The sequence below is a fragment of the Cetorhinus maximus genome, chromosome 20 (assembly GCF_964194155.1).
Source record: "Cetorhinus maximus chromosome 20, sCetMax3.hap1.1, whole genome shotgun sequence".
Classification (NCBI taxonomy): domain Eukaryota; kingdom Metazoa; phylum Chordata; class Chondrichthyes; order Lamniformes; family Cetorhinidae; genus Cetorhinus; species Cetorhinus maximus.
The window spans coordinates 62,407,615-62,424,669 of record NC_135898.1 but is presented as its reverse complement, the minus strand read 5'-3'; the positions used below and the strand labels follow the sequence as shown (position 1 = coordinate 62,424,669).

Sequence of the window (17,055 nt, the reverse complement as noted above, 5' to 3'; positions counted from 1 at the left end):
ATGAGAGATGTATACAATGTTGCAGTCCTGGAACAGTGTGCCATGAAAGACAGGGTGGTGCCGGAAAGGAGTCTTGGACCAAGAGAGCTGCTTGGCAGCAGCATTTAATTTGGCTCCTGACTAGGTGACCTGGTTTAGTGTGAGACCAGTGCAGCAGAATAGCTCCTAGTCTGAAAGGGAAAATACCTAAAACCTCTTTCCCCTGTGTGTGGAACATTCTAATAATTCCACAACAATAGCTAGCTGGCTTTTTCCCCTCGTATCTCTAGAACCTGCTTTTTCTCTGAAAACCCCATCAAGAGGCAAGGGGGAAAACCACTGTTAGAGACATTGAAAGGCAAGCACTCAACCAGTGAACTACATACTGAAAGTGCTGGAAGACCACCTCGTGTAATCAACAAGAACTGAAAGGTATTTGGAAGACATCGATCAAAATCAACCTATTGAATCCTGTACTCTGGAATTGGTGCTATTGAACTGTTTTATCCCACACTTAAGATCCATGTTTTTCTGTATCTTATGTGTCTTGTATGTGTGTGTGTGTGTGTGTGTGTAAGGATATAAGAAGGGCATAGAGTTTAAGTTATAGTGTTAGAAATTAGCAGTTCATATTCCTTTCTTTTGCCACTGCTTAACGATGGTTTATTCAATAAACAGTTATTTACTTTTTAAGTTTACAAACCTGGTGCTCATATTCTGTTAACCTAAATTAAACAATTAGGTAGAATTGGGACAATCTGGTGGTTTGGTCAAACTTTTCACATTTGTCGCGGCTCGGGGGACAGTGGGGCTTGATATTACAGCACACTATCCCCAGTGAATTGTGACAATAGTCATGTTCCCATGCATCTGTTGCCCTTGTCCTTTTAGGTGGTAGAGGTCTGTGGGTTTGAAAGGTGCTGTTGAAAGAGCCTTGGTGAGTTGCTGCCACTGTGCGTTGGTGGTGGAAGGATTGAATATTGAAGGTGGTGGACAGGGTGCCAATCAGCAGGCTGCTTTGACCTGGATGGTGTCACTCTTCTTGAGTGTTGTGGGAGCTGCACTCATTCAGGCAAGTGGAGAGTATTCTATCACACTTCTGATTTGTGCCTTGTAGATGGTGGACAGGCTTTGGGGAGTCAGGTGGTGAATTACTCTCTGCAGAATTCCCAGCCTCTGATCTGCCCTTGTAGCCACAGTATTTGTATGGCAGGTCCAGTTCAGTTTCTGGTCAATGGTCACCCCTAGGATTTTGATGGTGGGGGATTCAGTGATGGTAATGCCATTGAGTGTCAAGGGGAGATGATTGGATTCTCTCTTGGTGAAGATTGTCCTTCTGTGGCGTGAATGTTACTTACCACTTATCAGCCCAAGCCTGAATATTGTCCAGGACTTGCTGCATATGGGCATGGACTGCTATGGTATCTGAGAAATTGTGAATGGTGTTGAACGTTGTGCAATCATCTGCGAACACCCTACTTCTGACCTTATGATGGAGGGAAGGTCATTGATGAAATAGCTGAAGATGGTTAGGTCTAAGATGCTACCCTGAGGAGCTCCTGCAGCAATGTCCCGGGACGGCGATGATTGACCTCCAACCATGACCATGTGCTAGGCATGACTCCAACCAGCGGAGAGTTTTCCCCCGATTCCTATTGACTTCAGTTTTGCTAGGGCTCCTTGATGCTACACTTGGTCAAGTGCTGCCTTGGTGCCAAGGGCAGTCACTCTCACCTCACCTCTTGAGTTCAGGAGGTCAGGAGCTGAGTGGTCCTGGCAAAACCCAAACTGTGCGTCATTGAGCACGTTATTGCTGAGTAAGTGCTGCTTGATAGTAGTGTCCGTGACACTTTCCATTACTTTGCTGATTGAGAGTAGACTGATAGAGTGGTAATTAGCGGAGTTGGATTTGTCCTTTCTTGTGTACAGGACATACCTGGGCAATTTTCCACATTGTCGGGTAGATGGCAGCGTTGTAGCTGTACTGGAACAGCTTGGCTAGGGGTGCGGCTAAATCTGGAGCACAAGTCTTCACTACTATTGCCGAAATGTCGCGAAGAACTTGGATTATCCTGGCGTGTAGTGTCTGTTAGGTGGACACATGACAGCTAAGATCCCATAAGCAGCAAAGTTCCAATAAACAGATGCATATTTCAACATGAATACCCATATTAGAGAATTTAAGGAACAAAACAAAATTGCTGCAGAAACTGGAAACTCCTTTTAACAGTAGGAAGGAACTGTATTGGGCAGAGATAGAGGAATTTGTGCACAGTAGAAAGGAGGATATAAAATTTGCTTATGAATAAGCATTGTTATTTTAAGCTATTCTTAGATACATTTTTTCTCATTCATTTAAATGAAATTAGCAAACTCCCTTCACTCTTGGAGACATTGCCACTTTGAAATGTCCCACTCCAACTCAACTGCTTTTGTGTGGGAGCAATGGTGAAATGGCACTGCTGAACTGTATTGCTGATGAAAGATCAGAAGTTGGTGCCAAGCTGGTGATGCTGGCATTGGAAGGTGGTACTATCCATCAAAAGCATTCAGCAAGAACTCTTCAGATGGTTTACGGGGTTGCTTCTGAAATGCAAAGTCTTCCTTTCATTTCTCCCTTTCTCACTTTCTAACACGACTGTTGCTATTAGAGACCATCATGTAATGTAAAGGATGTAATTGTGCAAGCCCCTCATCAGTGCTGCTTGCTCTGTAATTATAGCCCACTAACAGTAACTTGGAAAGGTAAGGCTTTGTGATTATACAATTGTGAAAGAATGTGATTTCATTGGTTTGTTAATTGGAGAGAAAAGAAGGCATTCTTTCCATTTTAGTGAATGAGAAATTTTCTTTCCCACCTTATGCAGTTCTCACAGAAAATTGCACACAGGAGACTGCAACCTGTTCAGGGCAAATCTCAGAATCTCTAGGTCAATGCTTTCCCCTAAAAACACCATGGAAGGAATTTTGACCTTATTTGCACAAAGAAGACTCAATTATATATTTTGCAACACAATAATGTAACCACGCATCCAATTCTGCCTTGCGTTTTGTTTCTCCCTACAATTTAATCAATAGTAAGGTAAGAATTGGAACACCAAATTCCAAACTTTGTAATGCACGAGGTGTAGTGTCTGCTATACTGTACAGTGCAAGCTGTCCCCAACAGAAAAAGTAGCAACAACATAATCAGGCTTCCAATCCAGGATTTGAGTTTGCGGTAGTGACAGTACCCTGGCCTGATACTGTGGAATAATGGACAGGATCTTCTGCGAGGCGGCAGTCATTGTTGGATTGCCCTCTGCTCAAACCTTTCGACTCCCCGATGGTGCTTCGCGTTTCTGGCCAGGTATTCCGAACCTGACTTCTCCAGAAATGCAAAGTGTACAGTCCCACGAAGAACTCCATCGCAGTGCTGTAGCATTGAGGGCAAAACAAGCCACGCTCCCTTTTTAAGGCACTAGCTGCCATAAGGTAAGTTTAAATGTCCAATGTCAATATTAGTAAATGGGTAGGGTGGTAAAGTGAGTAGGTAAGTGGGTAAGTGAGTGCGGTGGTGGGGGGGTGTGGGTGGGTGTTGGTCAGGGAGGTTGTCATGTGTGGGCTTGTCGGGTGGTGGGTGTTGGTCAGGTAGGTGGGTATTCGGGGGCTCTCGCATGGTTGGGAAGGGTAGTTGGGCCGGGTCGAGGGTTGGTTTGGGAGTCGGTTGTCAGTCCAGTCAGTTTTGGGGGGTAGTTGGGTTTGCCTGGGCTGGGGGTTGGGGAGCTGGTGGAGGTCAGTTCTACAGCTACTCAGGAGTTAGAATAGAGATTTTTCTGTCTTACGTGGATAGTTACCCAGGGAATGTAAGTACCATGGAACTGTCCAAAGTCTCCAACTCTTAACTCCGAGATTCCTGGGTGCAAGGGAATTGCCCGTCTGAAGTTCAAAGGCAATTTCCACGGAGGTCATCATGTCGGGACTTGCGCGTGGTCCCGACAAGTGCCTTGGGTCTTTCATCTGGTCTCCGACAATCCCATTATGTTTATGTTGTAGAAAAATACAGGATTGTGGATCAAAATTCAAATATGTTTTCTAAGCAAGCTTCAAAGTTGCAAAATAAATGCCTTTTAAAAAAAGAAAAGGACTATTTCAAGTTACAAAATGAACATAAGAAATAGAAGCCAGGAGTAGGCCATTCTTGCCCCTCACATCTGCACTGCCATTCAATACAAAATACAAGGCATTCAATAAAATCCTGGCTAATCTTGTACCTCAGCTACACTTTCCCATACTATCCCATATCCCTTGACTCCCTTGTTATCCAAAGATTTGTTGATTTCTAATTTGAACGTACTCATCGACTGAGCACCCACACATCTCCGGGCTAGAAAATTCTTAAGATTCACAACCCATTGAGTGAGGAAGTATCTCCTCATATTAGTCCTAAATGGCTGACCCCTTATTCTGAGGCTGAGTTTGGTTGGTTCCAAACTTAGTTGGGAGGGTTGCCAAAAGTTATATTCATCTTTTTCCTTTCAAAGAGCATTGTATTATTTAGCTGTGTGATGAGAATATGCTTTCCAGCATGCCAGCCCTCTAGTGCAAACTTGAGATCAAATCATATTCCGGTTTGAACACAACACGAGATTATCCGCACTAGAATAAGGTGATTCCATGTGGAAGAAGAAAAATGGTTACCAACCATTTGGCAGTTCAGCTTTCGTGACAATAACTACTTACATGGGGCCTTTAACATAATAAAATGTCCCAAGGCGCTTTATAGGAACGATCCAAAACAACGTATGACACCGAGCCACATAAGGAGAAATTGGGTAAGATGACCAAAAGCGTGTTCACAAAAGGTAGGTTTTAAGGAGCTTTTTTAAGGTGGAAAACAAAGCAGAGAGATGGAAAAGTATAGGAAGAAAATTCCAGAGCTTGGGGCCAATAAACTGTTGAAGGCACAACCACTAGTGGCCAAATGGTTAAAATTGGGTATGCTCAAAGGACCCGAATTGGATGAGCAGATATCTTGGAGGGTTGTAGGGCTGCAGGAGATGACAGAGTTATGGAGGCATGAGGCCATGTAAGGATTTGAAAACAAGGATAAGAATTTTAAAATTACAGACACGCCCTTATTCTGTTTCTAACTGATTTGAAGTGTGAAATATTATTTCTTCACTGCTTTGTTAATGAACTGGTAAGTATTCTGGGTATAATATTGAAGAGAAAGGGAAGATCACATGATATTGCATGATAGATATTATCTTGTCTTTCATATTTAAAAATCCTGAAATATTATATATGCCCACTGATTTTTCCCTCCTGGATTATTGAGCCTGATCCATCGATTTGCAGAGGGATAAATTACATTGAAGAATAGGGTGACTGTGCTGAAAGTAGGTAGTCCAATTCCCCCTTTTTGCAATGTAACACATAACATCTATATGTGAAAAGATTTGGGTCAGACATAATACTGAGCTCTACTTGTGCAGCAAGCAGCTGAAATACTTAGCTTTAAGTATTTAAAGCTAAGACTTTAAATTCTGTCTCACTTCAGGAGTATGATTTTGAAATGGTTGCTGAGTCAGATATTTCAATTCAATGTTCTGTCCTTAAAATAAAATGTATTCGAGACTTATAAAACAGTAAGCTGATTTAAAGGTTGCGAACTACTATGAAGCAGGACAAACACTGCATTGTATTTCAATACAGAGTTTTAAGCAAAGCTTTGGAAAACATTCAATGGTTTGCTGGGGTTTTGGTTGAAGTAAAACCTTTTTTGGTTAGCATGAATGCTGGTGCTTTCTTTAAAGTGTAAATGCATGAATTGGACATGTGGCAACTCTTGAGGCATAGAAATAAAACTTTCCACAGCAGTTGATGTGACTCATCTAAACACCAAAGCAACATTTTTGACAATTATTAAATACCAAGGCAATCTTTCACTGTTTTAATAACCTATTATTTTCCAACTGCTCCACTGGAACCAAGAACATCATCTTGTATTTATGAAGCTGTTTAATGTTTTTTTTTGCCATGGGAATCTATATTTTAAAACTTTTTTAATTTGTTGGTATTAACTTCATATTACTTTTGAGTTGCTTCAAGTGCAATTAGAAGGTTTACTCTGACCAGTTATGGATGTACTTACTGTAAGTTTAATTTCTATTCTGTATATTTGGTTTGCAGTGACCTTTGCTTTTGCCTTTTTTCGGGATGGGATGAGAAAACACTCAGGTTATACTGCAGTTTCTCATTTTTCCTAGGCCATTGTCTAACCATGGTTTTAGTTTACTAATCAAATTTTAGCCAGGTTTCATGCTAGCAAGTGTTATGTGAGCAGCTAACAAAGCTGTGGTTTGTAAACGTTTGTAGATAATGACTTAATAGATTCTGTTGGTTAAATTAAACTAGCATCTCTCCTGTGGTATTGTCCATGGTTATTTTGGTGGTTTGGAGCATGGTGTGATATTTCACTAAAACTACCATGTGTACCTTGTGGCCACCTAGGTAATTATAGGCCAGTTAGAGATCTACCTCTCCCATATCCTCTCTTTTGCTCTCGCTCATTGCCGCTTGCACAAAGTTTACATAGACATGTGTCTCTTGTCTGTCTTGTGTCAAATAGAAAACACCTATTGTCTGATGCAACTTTTATGGTGATGCATGAGAAAGGCAGTGGAGCACAACAAGGCAGAACTTTTGGAATCAACAAAGAGATTCTGCAAAATATAGCATAACTGGATGGAATTTTCCCAGGCCAGTGGAGGTGGATTGGGGGATAGGGAAAATTAAGAAATTGACATTGGGTTGGGACCCCGCCCCCCGCCCCATTGCGGCTTTCCCAGGGCGAGCTGAGAGTGTAGCAGGGAAGCCCCATGGCTGCGACAGGAAGGCAGCTGAAGTACTGGAAGCAATTGAGCAATTTTGTGCATGGAGCCCCTCTTTTATAACAGCACAGGAATCCCACATTGTATCAGCAATCAGTAGGTCAGAGAAGGTGAGTGCACGGTGAGAGGAATTTCCTCAGGAAAACTGACAGGCCGGGAAACCAGTTGCACTGAAGAGCTGCAGTCACGGCCAGGCGAGAGGCTGCTGTGCAAAACACTCCTCCTCTCAGAGAGTGCTTTCACTGCTTGGTACTTCACTTGTTCAGCACTTCACCCACCTTCAGCTGCATTGTCCTGCTGCCAGTCTTTACCATGTCATAGGTGCTAACTTATAAAACCCCACTGTCCATCTCTTCTAAGGGTCAATAGCAGCAGCTCACACTGCCAGCTGCCCCACCAACAGCACCAGCTTTCTTCTCCTCAACTTCACCCCCTGCCACAGGGTAAAGGGGGTGGATACTGAGATTCATTTGGAAGGAGGCAAGGGGACTTGCTATCCCAACATGCCTGAGTACTAGTGCCTCAGGAGGCTCAGACTGCCCTGGCAGGTTGTTGCGGACATCTGTGTCTTTAAGGAGCACGGCTCTCCTTCCCAGGTGGCTAGCTGGGTACACATTTGCATTGGCCGACAAAGTGTCTCATGCTGGAGGTCCATGTCCCCCTACCCTTTGGTCTGCCCCCAACCAACTTGTGTGCTCTATCCTCCAGCAAGGAGAGCAAGCAGTTAGGTTCGAGTGCTGTAATGGCTTTTATGCAGAGGAGGAAAGGACACCACTATGGAGGGTCACTTTTAAGGCATGGGTGCAAGAGGGCATTAAGCTGAAGGCAAGGGTGAGATGGGGATGTGAAGTGACTGAGGGAGAGGAATGAGTGGCGCTGCAGGTTGTGTTGAACTGAGGCTAACTATGCAAAGAGTGCTGGGCAAGTGAGAGTGTAGGGCATGGCACCTGAAACTTTTTGTCTTGCCCTCCTGAGGTCCTGGATCTTTGATTGAAAGGAACATACTCTGGCTGCTGACTTCGTCGGCCACTTCCAACCAGGCCTGTTTGGTTGGCGAGGTTGTCCTCTTCCTCCCATCCTTGAGAAGAGCTCACCTCACTGCTGGACCTCCAAGTAAGAGCAAGAGAACCAAGAGGTAGCCTCCCCATTCCTGTGGGCGCTGTGGCCTGAAATGTCTACGTGAAACCTGCCATGGGCCCTCTAAACAGAAATCCTTCCTCTGACAAAATGGCCGTGTCATCTTGCTCGCCTTCTCTAATAAGCCAGGGAGTTTGGAGAGAGCCTCCTAATTGATTAGCTTTGGTAAAGAGCGATTGGAAGACCTGTTATTTGGGAGGTCAGATTCACGATCTGAGAATAGTCCCATTGCTGCGCTAGAGACGAAGGCAATAAAATTCTACCACAATGACTGCAGTTTCTTAATTGACTTTTACTGTAAACAAAGCCAAGGTTCTGATCTCCACCCTGAATAGCAACTAACTTCTGAATGAACCCAAGTCAGTGTCTGCTTAACTACAATTTGACAATTCGATACACGCCTATATTTAAGCATCACAACAGTACACTATACTTTGCATACTATAATGTTCATATCCTTATGAAATAACAGCCACAGGTTTACTGAGAACAGCGAGACAGGAAATGACCTCCTGTAATATTATGAAAACTTTCTATATGGTTATACTTCCTGTCTCATACTTTCACGTCAAAAGCAAATATTGCAGATGTTGGAAATCTGAAATAAAAACAGAAAATGCTGGAAATACTTAGCAGGGGACCAGGCAGCAACTATAGAGAAAGAAACAGAATTAATGGGCACAATTTAATGGTCATGGCAGGGGGTGAAGGGGGCCTGTCAAACCAGCCAGAAAACCTGTGACAACCCCACCACTGCCATTTTCAGGATACCCAATGGGATTATGACCCAATGGCGCATTTACCTGCTTGTCAACAGGCTTCCTGTCTCTTGTGAGGTAAATTTCTCCCTGGAAACTCTGGTGCAGTGCAATGTCCCGCCCCTGACAGCTACCAACCAATTGGAGGCCTGCAGCTCTCAAATACCAGCAGTGCTGCCTGGACCGTTGGCCACTGCTAGTACTACAGTGGGGCCTATACCAGGGATAAACGATGGAGCCCAAAGAAACAGGAGAGTGTAGGGCGTGTTCACTGGGCCAGACAGGCAGGTCCCAGTGAGGGAGGGCAGGTTGGTCAATTTGAAGGGACGATGGGGGGAGACGGTGGGGGGGGGGGGGTCTTACTCCAAGTCTCTTCAGTCCTGCCTGTGGGTGTCTTTGTCAGGCATAGTGTCCAGTAAGAAGGAAACTTCCCCCCAACCCCCACCACACGACTGCCACTCCATCAGGCTCCAGGCCTAACCGCCTGAGTATTCCTGGTGTTGTAGTGGTAGACCCATATGGTGTGACCCTATGGTTGAATACCAGTGCTGGTCAGATGAGGCCCTTAAGTGCTTAAGTGCTTCCAGGCAGGAAGGCCATCCCCCAGCCTTTCCATACAAAACTTTATCGGTGGGAGATGTGAAGAAGATGGGATGTTCACCCCGCACCTTCCAATCCGATCACATGGTTGCCTCACCTCCCCCTACTCTGAACCCACCTCCAGGTTGGGGGCATTAAATTCCAACCCCTGTTTCAGGTCATTGACTTTGCATCTCTAACCTTTTCTAGATCTGATGAAAGACCAATGACCTGAAACATTGGGCTGGACTTTCTGGGCACCACGGTTCCTGCTCCCCCAGTTACAAAATCAGGGGAGCTCTCCCAATGGCTGCCCCACAGCAATTTAACTTTGGGAGCAGCGTTAATTCCTTTGCAGCAAAACATCCGCCCCATTCTTGGGAAGAAGTCCTGTGTAGAGAGCTACCAGCCAGTCAAGCTATTGTACAAATTTTAAGATGTTCTTTGCGCTTTTTAACTTGCACTATCTGTAGGTCGAGGTTTTTAATCACCATCCTCACCGATGACATGTTTGGATGCCCAGCAGCGCCAGCCAGGAGCACTGGCCATTGCTGGGGCTACAACCACTCCCACCATGCGGAACAGTCCAGGTAAAATCGGGGTCTCAGCAAGTGAGGCATTGGGGGGCCGGGTTAAAGGGTGTGATGACCTATGGGGGTGTGCCTCCGATGGGCCCAGGGAAGATTCATCTCCGACCCCATCCCCCTCCCCTTGCCTGACATCATGTATGTAACATGGTTATCAGCATTTTCCAATAAGTGAAGAAAAATAATGTAAACGTGCAGCATATATTTGTATTTATTGTTTTTTTTTCTATCTTTGCAGGTATGTTTAAAGGCAGACTGATTACCTCCACTAACTGACACCGGCCAAGTGTCTTCACGGTTTAAGAACAAGATAGTGTCAAACCACTTATCAACTGAAGTTGACTGTTTTCAATGCTGGAGTGACAAAAGAACTTAGTCCAGAACATCAGCTGAAGATGTAGCTCTTCAATGCACAACTGCCGCGTACTTTTGCTTCACTATTACAAGATACGTGACTGAGTAAAATGCGTTCAGGAACTGATCGTACAGAAAATAAATTTGCTTCATTTACTTTTAACAAAGACTATCAAAAACTTCCTCGACTATTTTATGAAGCTGAGCAGCAGCCAGTGAAATTACTTGCAACACTGGAGGTCAAAGCAGAGCGCAGGTTTGGGTGGAGTGGACATATTTTTGCTTGGAAAGCCAAACATGGCACCCTGTTTTTGGGAGTAATAATACTATGCCTAGTTATGGCATCTTATATTTTAACTAGAGACCAGCAGAAATTACTGCTGACTCCATCCCCGTTCCAGTATAGTACAGCCACAAATAATGAAGAATTTCCAGAATTGGACTCTGCAGAAATTGAGGGTGACACTGATGGGTTTTCCTCGCCATTTAATTGGTTAGAAAAAATCACTTATGCAACACCGGAACTCATCACTGAAACTAGTGATTCCAAACTTCAGCTCATGCCAAGAAGACTGCCAGGGTGGGAGGATCTTGTAAAACAAGAAGCACATGTAAGTTGAAATACATTTTTCTATAATATATCTGTTGCAATGTCTTCCATGAAGTCTTCAGAAAACAATACTTAAGTATTTTTACAACTCTCAGATGGGCTATTAAGTTAAAAGTATACAGTGCACAACAATCTTCTACTTAGTGTTTTTATTTGTAATTAAATTATACTATTTGGCATCACTATTTAAGGATCTTGCTCTCAGTGCTGTAGTCTAGACTAATACTGTACATGCCAGCTTTACAAGTTGTTGCATGTAACTAATAGGTTAGAATCACTTTAATGGAATTCAGTTAGTACTAAGGAGCATCTGTTTCAGACATTGAAAAACATCTTTCATTGGTACGCCAACCAATCACCATTAAATACTGAAGTGCAATGCCTATACCTTGTGTGGAATCCAATACTGGCAGTGATTTTGTTTTAAAAATTATTCATTAGTGCTGAGGAGGATGATTCATTTAGTTAAGGATGATTATTGGAAGTATAGGATTGTGAATATTAGTACAGTTCTTAGTTGGCTACCCCGATGGCTCAATGCTGTATGGTATAGCAGAAAGGAAAGTTTCAAGTTCAATCTTTGATGTATGGTGCATTGGTTAATCTTAACCAGTGTAGTAATAGTATGGAAAAGGTATGAAAGCTGTGCAAAGCCTTTCTCACTTTACATAATCACATGTAAATGCATGAAATGAGAAAATCTCTTTGGCCTATAATCCTGCTTCTTTCATACATTTAGTACAACCTACCATTTTATGGTTCCAAACCCATCTATTTAATCATGACAATATCAAATTATATATAAATACATCATAATTCACTTGCTCAGTGATGAACAAAGTTTCACAACATTCATCAATCGTAACATCTGCACTATTGAATCCTCGCTATTGTTCACTAAAACACCTCGGCCCAACAGCACAGAACAGGATCCTATGGAGCATTTGTTTATCTAAGTCTATACTTATTGCTGTAACCTTCAATGAAGATTGTGTAATTCACATACAATGATCAAAACCATTCTTTTAGTTTATACATGATGTATCTTGAGATTTATAAAATTAAATACGCTTTAAACTGGGAAGATGCAAAGTGCATCTTAGTTTTCACATCAGTCTATCGAGAATATCCCAAAATACTAAACTTCTTAGCAATTGCCAAGAGGCAGCATAATTTTCAAGGTTTCAGCAGAACCATAGATGGATTCATATGCTTCATGGAGGCCTAAAAAGGAATTATGAAGAAGTTAATAATTTTTTAACCAAGGTAGAGTTTCCATTTATATAGTGACCTAGCACATCTTCCAGAAATGTCTCAAAACACTCAGTGAATTAATTATTTTGTGCATTTAGTGCTGTTAGCTGGGTAAGTTTGGCAGTCTTTTATGTACAGCAAGGCCCCACAAAGGCATTGAAACAAATGACCAGTTCATCTTTTTTATTGCGTGGTGTTGTTTGTTGGAGGAACGTTGGCCAGTTAGCTCCTTGAGATTCTTAATGCTAAACTAAAATCAAAACAAACAAATTAGGTTATTGCATTTTGAAATGAAATTTGAACCCACAAATATTCAGGATTGTTGGTAAGACTGCTGTCCCTGATTGAGCCACACTGGTATTTTTCTGTCATGTAAGAAACTAGTGTGCACACAGCACTCACCCAAATCCAAGGTTCACCCGAAATTGGGTGTCAGATCTCATTTCAGTAATTTGAATGAGCTGTTGGCATATGCCATGCCCAGTGACCCAGCACAACTAGCTAATAGTATTAATTTTTGCCTTCAATGGAAATAAAGATCAGGAGAGATGTAAATGGGCTGCTGATTTGCTATCACCCATTTTTTTACTGTGACATAAAATTAAAATTACCCTCAAAGTGTCTACAGCAGCCTAACCTTCAGACTGCAGACTGTCTGAGTGTAGAACTTTGAGTTCTGATAGGGTTCAGTTGGAGGTTAGTTCTACAATATGCTTGATGGCAGATGTATTTGTGTAAGTTTTATTTTAGAAACTCTCGAACAGTGTAGGTATTTAAATTGTGTTGACTCAACAAAAAGCCAATGTTTTCAATCCCTTCACTTAAACTGAGGTTTGTGGTTGGGATGTTTTTTTTACACGTGATGTTCTCTTTATTCATGTTTTCTGGAATCCAGTGCCTGTGATGTCAAACTATACAAGAACCTTTTGAAAGTGGGCAGTAAGAACAATGGCCCAGATCTTCCAGTCTCTGGATCATCGGAGACCGGATGTACAACCCAAGTTGTGCAACAGGACCCTGCAGAAGTCCCAATGTGCTGACTCCATGGGAATTGCCCGGGAAGTTTGAACTTCTGATGGGCAAATTTTCTTGCTCTCCGGGACCCTCCGAAGGATAGGTTGGACTTAGTTATCTGGATAGTTACCGACATGTTAGACAGAAAAATTCTTGTCTAACTCCTGGATAACTACAGAACTGACTCCACCCCCAATCACCCTCGCTGACCCACCCACCCGAAACCCACTCCACCTCCCAACTTGACTACCCCCACCACCCAACTACAGCCCCGACCCAACCTGACTAGCCTTTGATCTGGCAACCCCTCCCGACCTGATCCCACTACCTGCCCCCCCCCACACCGATGTAACTACCTACTCACCCTCCTCACCTACCTGCCACCATGCAACCTCATCCACCCTACCACCTACACGTTTACTCATTCCCAGTCATCCATTCACTAACACTGACACTGGAAATTTAGATTTACCTTACAGCGGCTAGTGCCATAAAAAGGGGGCAGGTCTTCTGCACTGAGTACCTTCACTGCTTTCTGGGTGGATTGCTGCACTGAGGTTCTTCTCCATCATGAATCAGAAGTTTGTCCTTTTAAACCGTATCCAGGTAAGTGAGTAGTTTACTGCATGATCAGCATTGGGCACAGCGGTTCTGACTCTGATCGAAAGACTTGGGCCAATATTAAATGTTTTTACAATTTACATTTGTAGCTGCAAAGATCACACTGAACAGAATATTGGGTAATAGCTAAGACTATTGCTTACAAATATTTTACAAGGTTTCATAATGGCACTGTGTGCCACATGGCACTAAATTACATGATCAAACATTCTGTAAATAAAATGTTGTAATTAAATATCTAACAATGTGGGGTCAAGATGGTTTTTGAATGAAAACTAGGTATTGACTTGATTAACTAATTTGTTATTTTTATATTGCAGCTATTTTCTGTCATTCCAAGAAGGTTTCTTCAAAATGTGAAGAACCATTGTTGGTATACAAGATACACAGGGACTGCATCCACGGACCCTTATAAGAAAAATGCCTATTTTCTACACACAAAGCATTTTCAGGCTATATTTGATTACTTGAAAAAGGTAATTTGGAAACACTTGCAACACCGTGGTGATGAACACTACCGCCTCCGCTGTCTTCCTTACTTCTACATCATAGGGCAGCCAAAGTGTGGGACTACAGATCTGTATAACAGACTTCGCCTTCATCCGGAAGTGAGTTTTTCCATAGTCAAAGAACCTCACTGGTGGACAAGGAAAAGGTTTGGTAAGTGGCCTGTTTTATTGCTTACTCCCATGGTAGGGCTAAGAAAGTTTGAACAAAGGCTACTGTAATGGAGCCTACTTGTCAAAGTTGGCATCACCATTTTGGATTACAAGCGTATGAGGAATTGTCAGGACTAATACTACCTCACAATTTTGCGAATGAAGGGAAACAGTTACCGTAAAAATATTTAACACAGGGCAAAGCGTGTTCAGGACTGTCTGTACCTGAGAAATGAAAGACGAGATTCATTTCCAGTTTTAAGAGTAGTTATGTTAAACTTGTATGGGGCTCTAGCCTGGTTGCAGTCAGAGTATTTTGCAGAGTTCTGGGGCAGAATTTTTCCCGCCCAGCGTAATATGCGAGTGGTGAGCATTACATGTGTGGACGGGTGGAGGAGGGAGAGTCAGGTCCAGAGCTATTCCGCGCATGCGTGCGAAAGAGCGCTTCAATCTCCCTGAGGCACAGAGCTGCCTCAGGGAGACTGAAGCACTTTTTAAAGAAATTATTCAAAACATTAAAAATTTTATTAAACATGCCCCCTCGTGTCACATGAAATGGGACATGTTTTTATTTTTAAAAAAAAGTTTTCATTCAATTTGTAAAAGCTTTCGGAAACCTCATTCCACTTGTGGATGAGGTTTCCTAAAAAAATGTAAAGGCTGCTTGGCATTTTCACCTGCCTGCCAACCGTTAGGTTGGAAGGGCAGCGTAAGTTTCAACTTAATGAGGTTGCTAATGGCCTTAGTAGGTCTTTTGATTATCGGCGGGCGCATGCCCGCCGGACGAAGCATCGCGAGACTGCACGCTGACGTCTGAACACACGCCCGACGTCACCACGTGTCATTTTAACTGCTGGCGTATCGGACCCGCCCCCGCATGCCGACTGTAAAATCCTGGCCCTGGCCTCCAAGCCATAAAAAGGACATAGAAACACTAGGGAAAGTGCAATAAAAATTTACAGGGATGGCAACAGAACTGAGAGAGTATAGTTACTATGAAAAGTTGAACAGGTAGGGGCTCTTTTCTTTGGATAAAGAGAAGGATTAGAGGTGACTGCGCTGGAATGCAGCTTTGTGTGCATTAAAGTTCTTGAGTTGGAGTTTTAGGGATTAATTTTATTTATGGTTAATTTCCATCAAAAGTCTAGTCTTTTCTTTAATTTAGCAATTAACTAAAAGTTGCTCTTTGGGTTGGGAGATGTTGAGGTTTAGCCCAGCTTTAAATCAGCGGTGTACAGGTTCTGCTTGGAGCTGTAGCTACTTAAGTAGATAACTGGCTTAAACTGGTTTTCAGAAGCTTGAATCGGAGCATAAAAACAGACCTCCTTCAGTGCTGCCTTGTCTGCGCTGGAGCGCTGCTTTGTGTGCATTAGAGTGCTTGAGTTGGAGTTTGGTGAGGGAGTTCGGTGAAGAGGGAAGGAGGTGATCTTTCCATTTTCTATCGTGCCTCAGCCTCTGGTAGCTGGCTCTTACTTTGCTACAGGGGAAGCCCATAAAGCAGCAGGGAGAGAGAGCCCATAAAGCAACGGAGGGAGAGAGAGCCCATAAAGCAGCAGGGAGAGAGAGCCGGGAGTTTACAGATAAAATCTTAAAGTGACGTCACAGGAGTCCCGTAAATTGATTGGTTGGTAAGTCTAGGCCTTACCGGACTTGGCACAGACGAGACGATTGGTGAGTGACAGATGAGTAATTGTACTATACTATACCATTCTGTAGTGAACACTTCATATAAAGTTTAAGGTATGTCAGTGTAGCTCCGCTATGTGGAATATGCATCTTGCGGGATGTGGGAAGTTATGCAGAAACAAAGTGCCCTCGATGACTACATCTGCAGGAAGTGTCACCAGCTGCAGAAACTTGAGCTCTGGGCTGCGGAACTCGAGCGGCAGCTGGAGTCACTGCTGCATCTGCAAGACTGAGGATAATGTGGGTAGCACATTTAGAGAGGTGGTCACGCCGCAGCTAAGGAGTATGCAGGCAGAGAAGGAATGGGTGACCACCAGAGTATCTAAGAGAAATTGGCAGGTAGTGAAGAAATCCCCTGAGGCTATCTCACTCTCTAACCACTTTTCCATTTTGGATACTGATGAGCGTGATGGATCCTGAAAGGATTGTAGCAAGAGCCAAGTTTATGGCACCCATGGGGTAGCTCAGCTGCACAGGAGGGGAGGAGGAAGAGTGGAAATGTTATAGTAGTAGGGAATTCCATAGTTAGGGGAGCAGCCAGGCGTTTCTGCAGTCATAAATGTGACTCCAGGATGGTATGTTGCCTCCCTGGTGCCAGGGCCAAGGATATCACAGAGTGACTGCAGGACATACTTTTGGGGGAGGGTGAACAGCCAGAGGTTATGGTCCACACTGGGACCAATGACATAGGTAGGAAAAGGGATGAGGTTCTGAAAGCAGAGTTTAGGGAGTTAGGAAGGGAATTAAAAATCAGGACCTCAAGAGCAGTAATCTCAGGATTATTCCTAATGCCATGTGCTAGTGAGCATAAGAATAGGAAGATTGAGCAGTTCAACACGTGGCTGAAGAAATGGAGCAGGAGGGAGGGCTTTAGATTTCTGAGGCATTGGGACCAGTTCTGGGGCAGGTGGGACCAGTACAAGGAGGATGGGTTACACCTTG

General features: G+C 43.3%; 1 protein-coding gene across 5 annotated transcripts in view; it reads left to right on the top strand.

Moving 5' to 3' along the window:
• The window catches only part of LOC144694432 (carbohydrate sulfotransferase 15-like), a 76,485-nt gene that overhangs the window by 31,914 nt on the left and 27,516 nt on the right, over positions 1-17,055 (top strand). For all 5 annotated transcript variants that reach the window (XR_013579752.1, XR_013579751.1, XM_078564828.1 and 2 more), the window contains 2 exons: positions 10,154-10,880; positions 14,089-14,428. Coding sequence is in view for 3 of the 5 variants with exons in the window: in XM_078564828.1 (XP_078420954.1) it covers positions 10,380-10,880; positions 14,089-14,428 (841 nt within the window). In the remaining 2 variants the exon portion in view is untranslated. The remainder of the gene's footprint in view (positions 1-10,153; positions 10,881-14,088; positions 14,429-17,055) is intronic.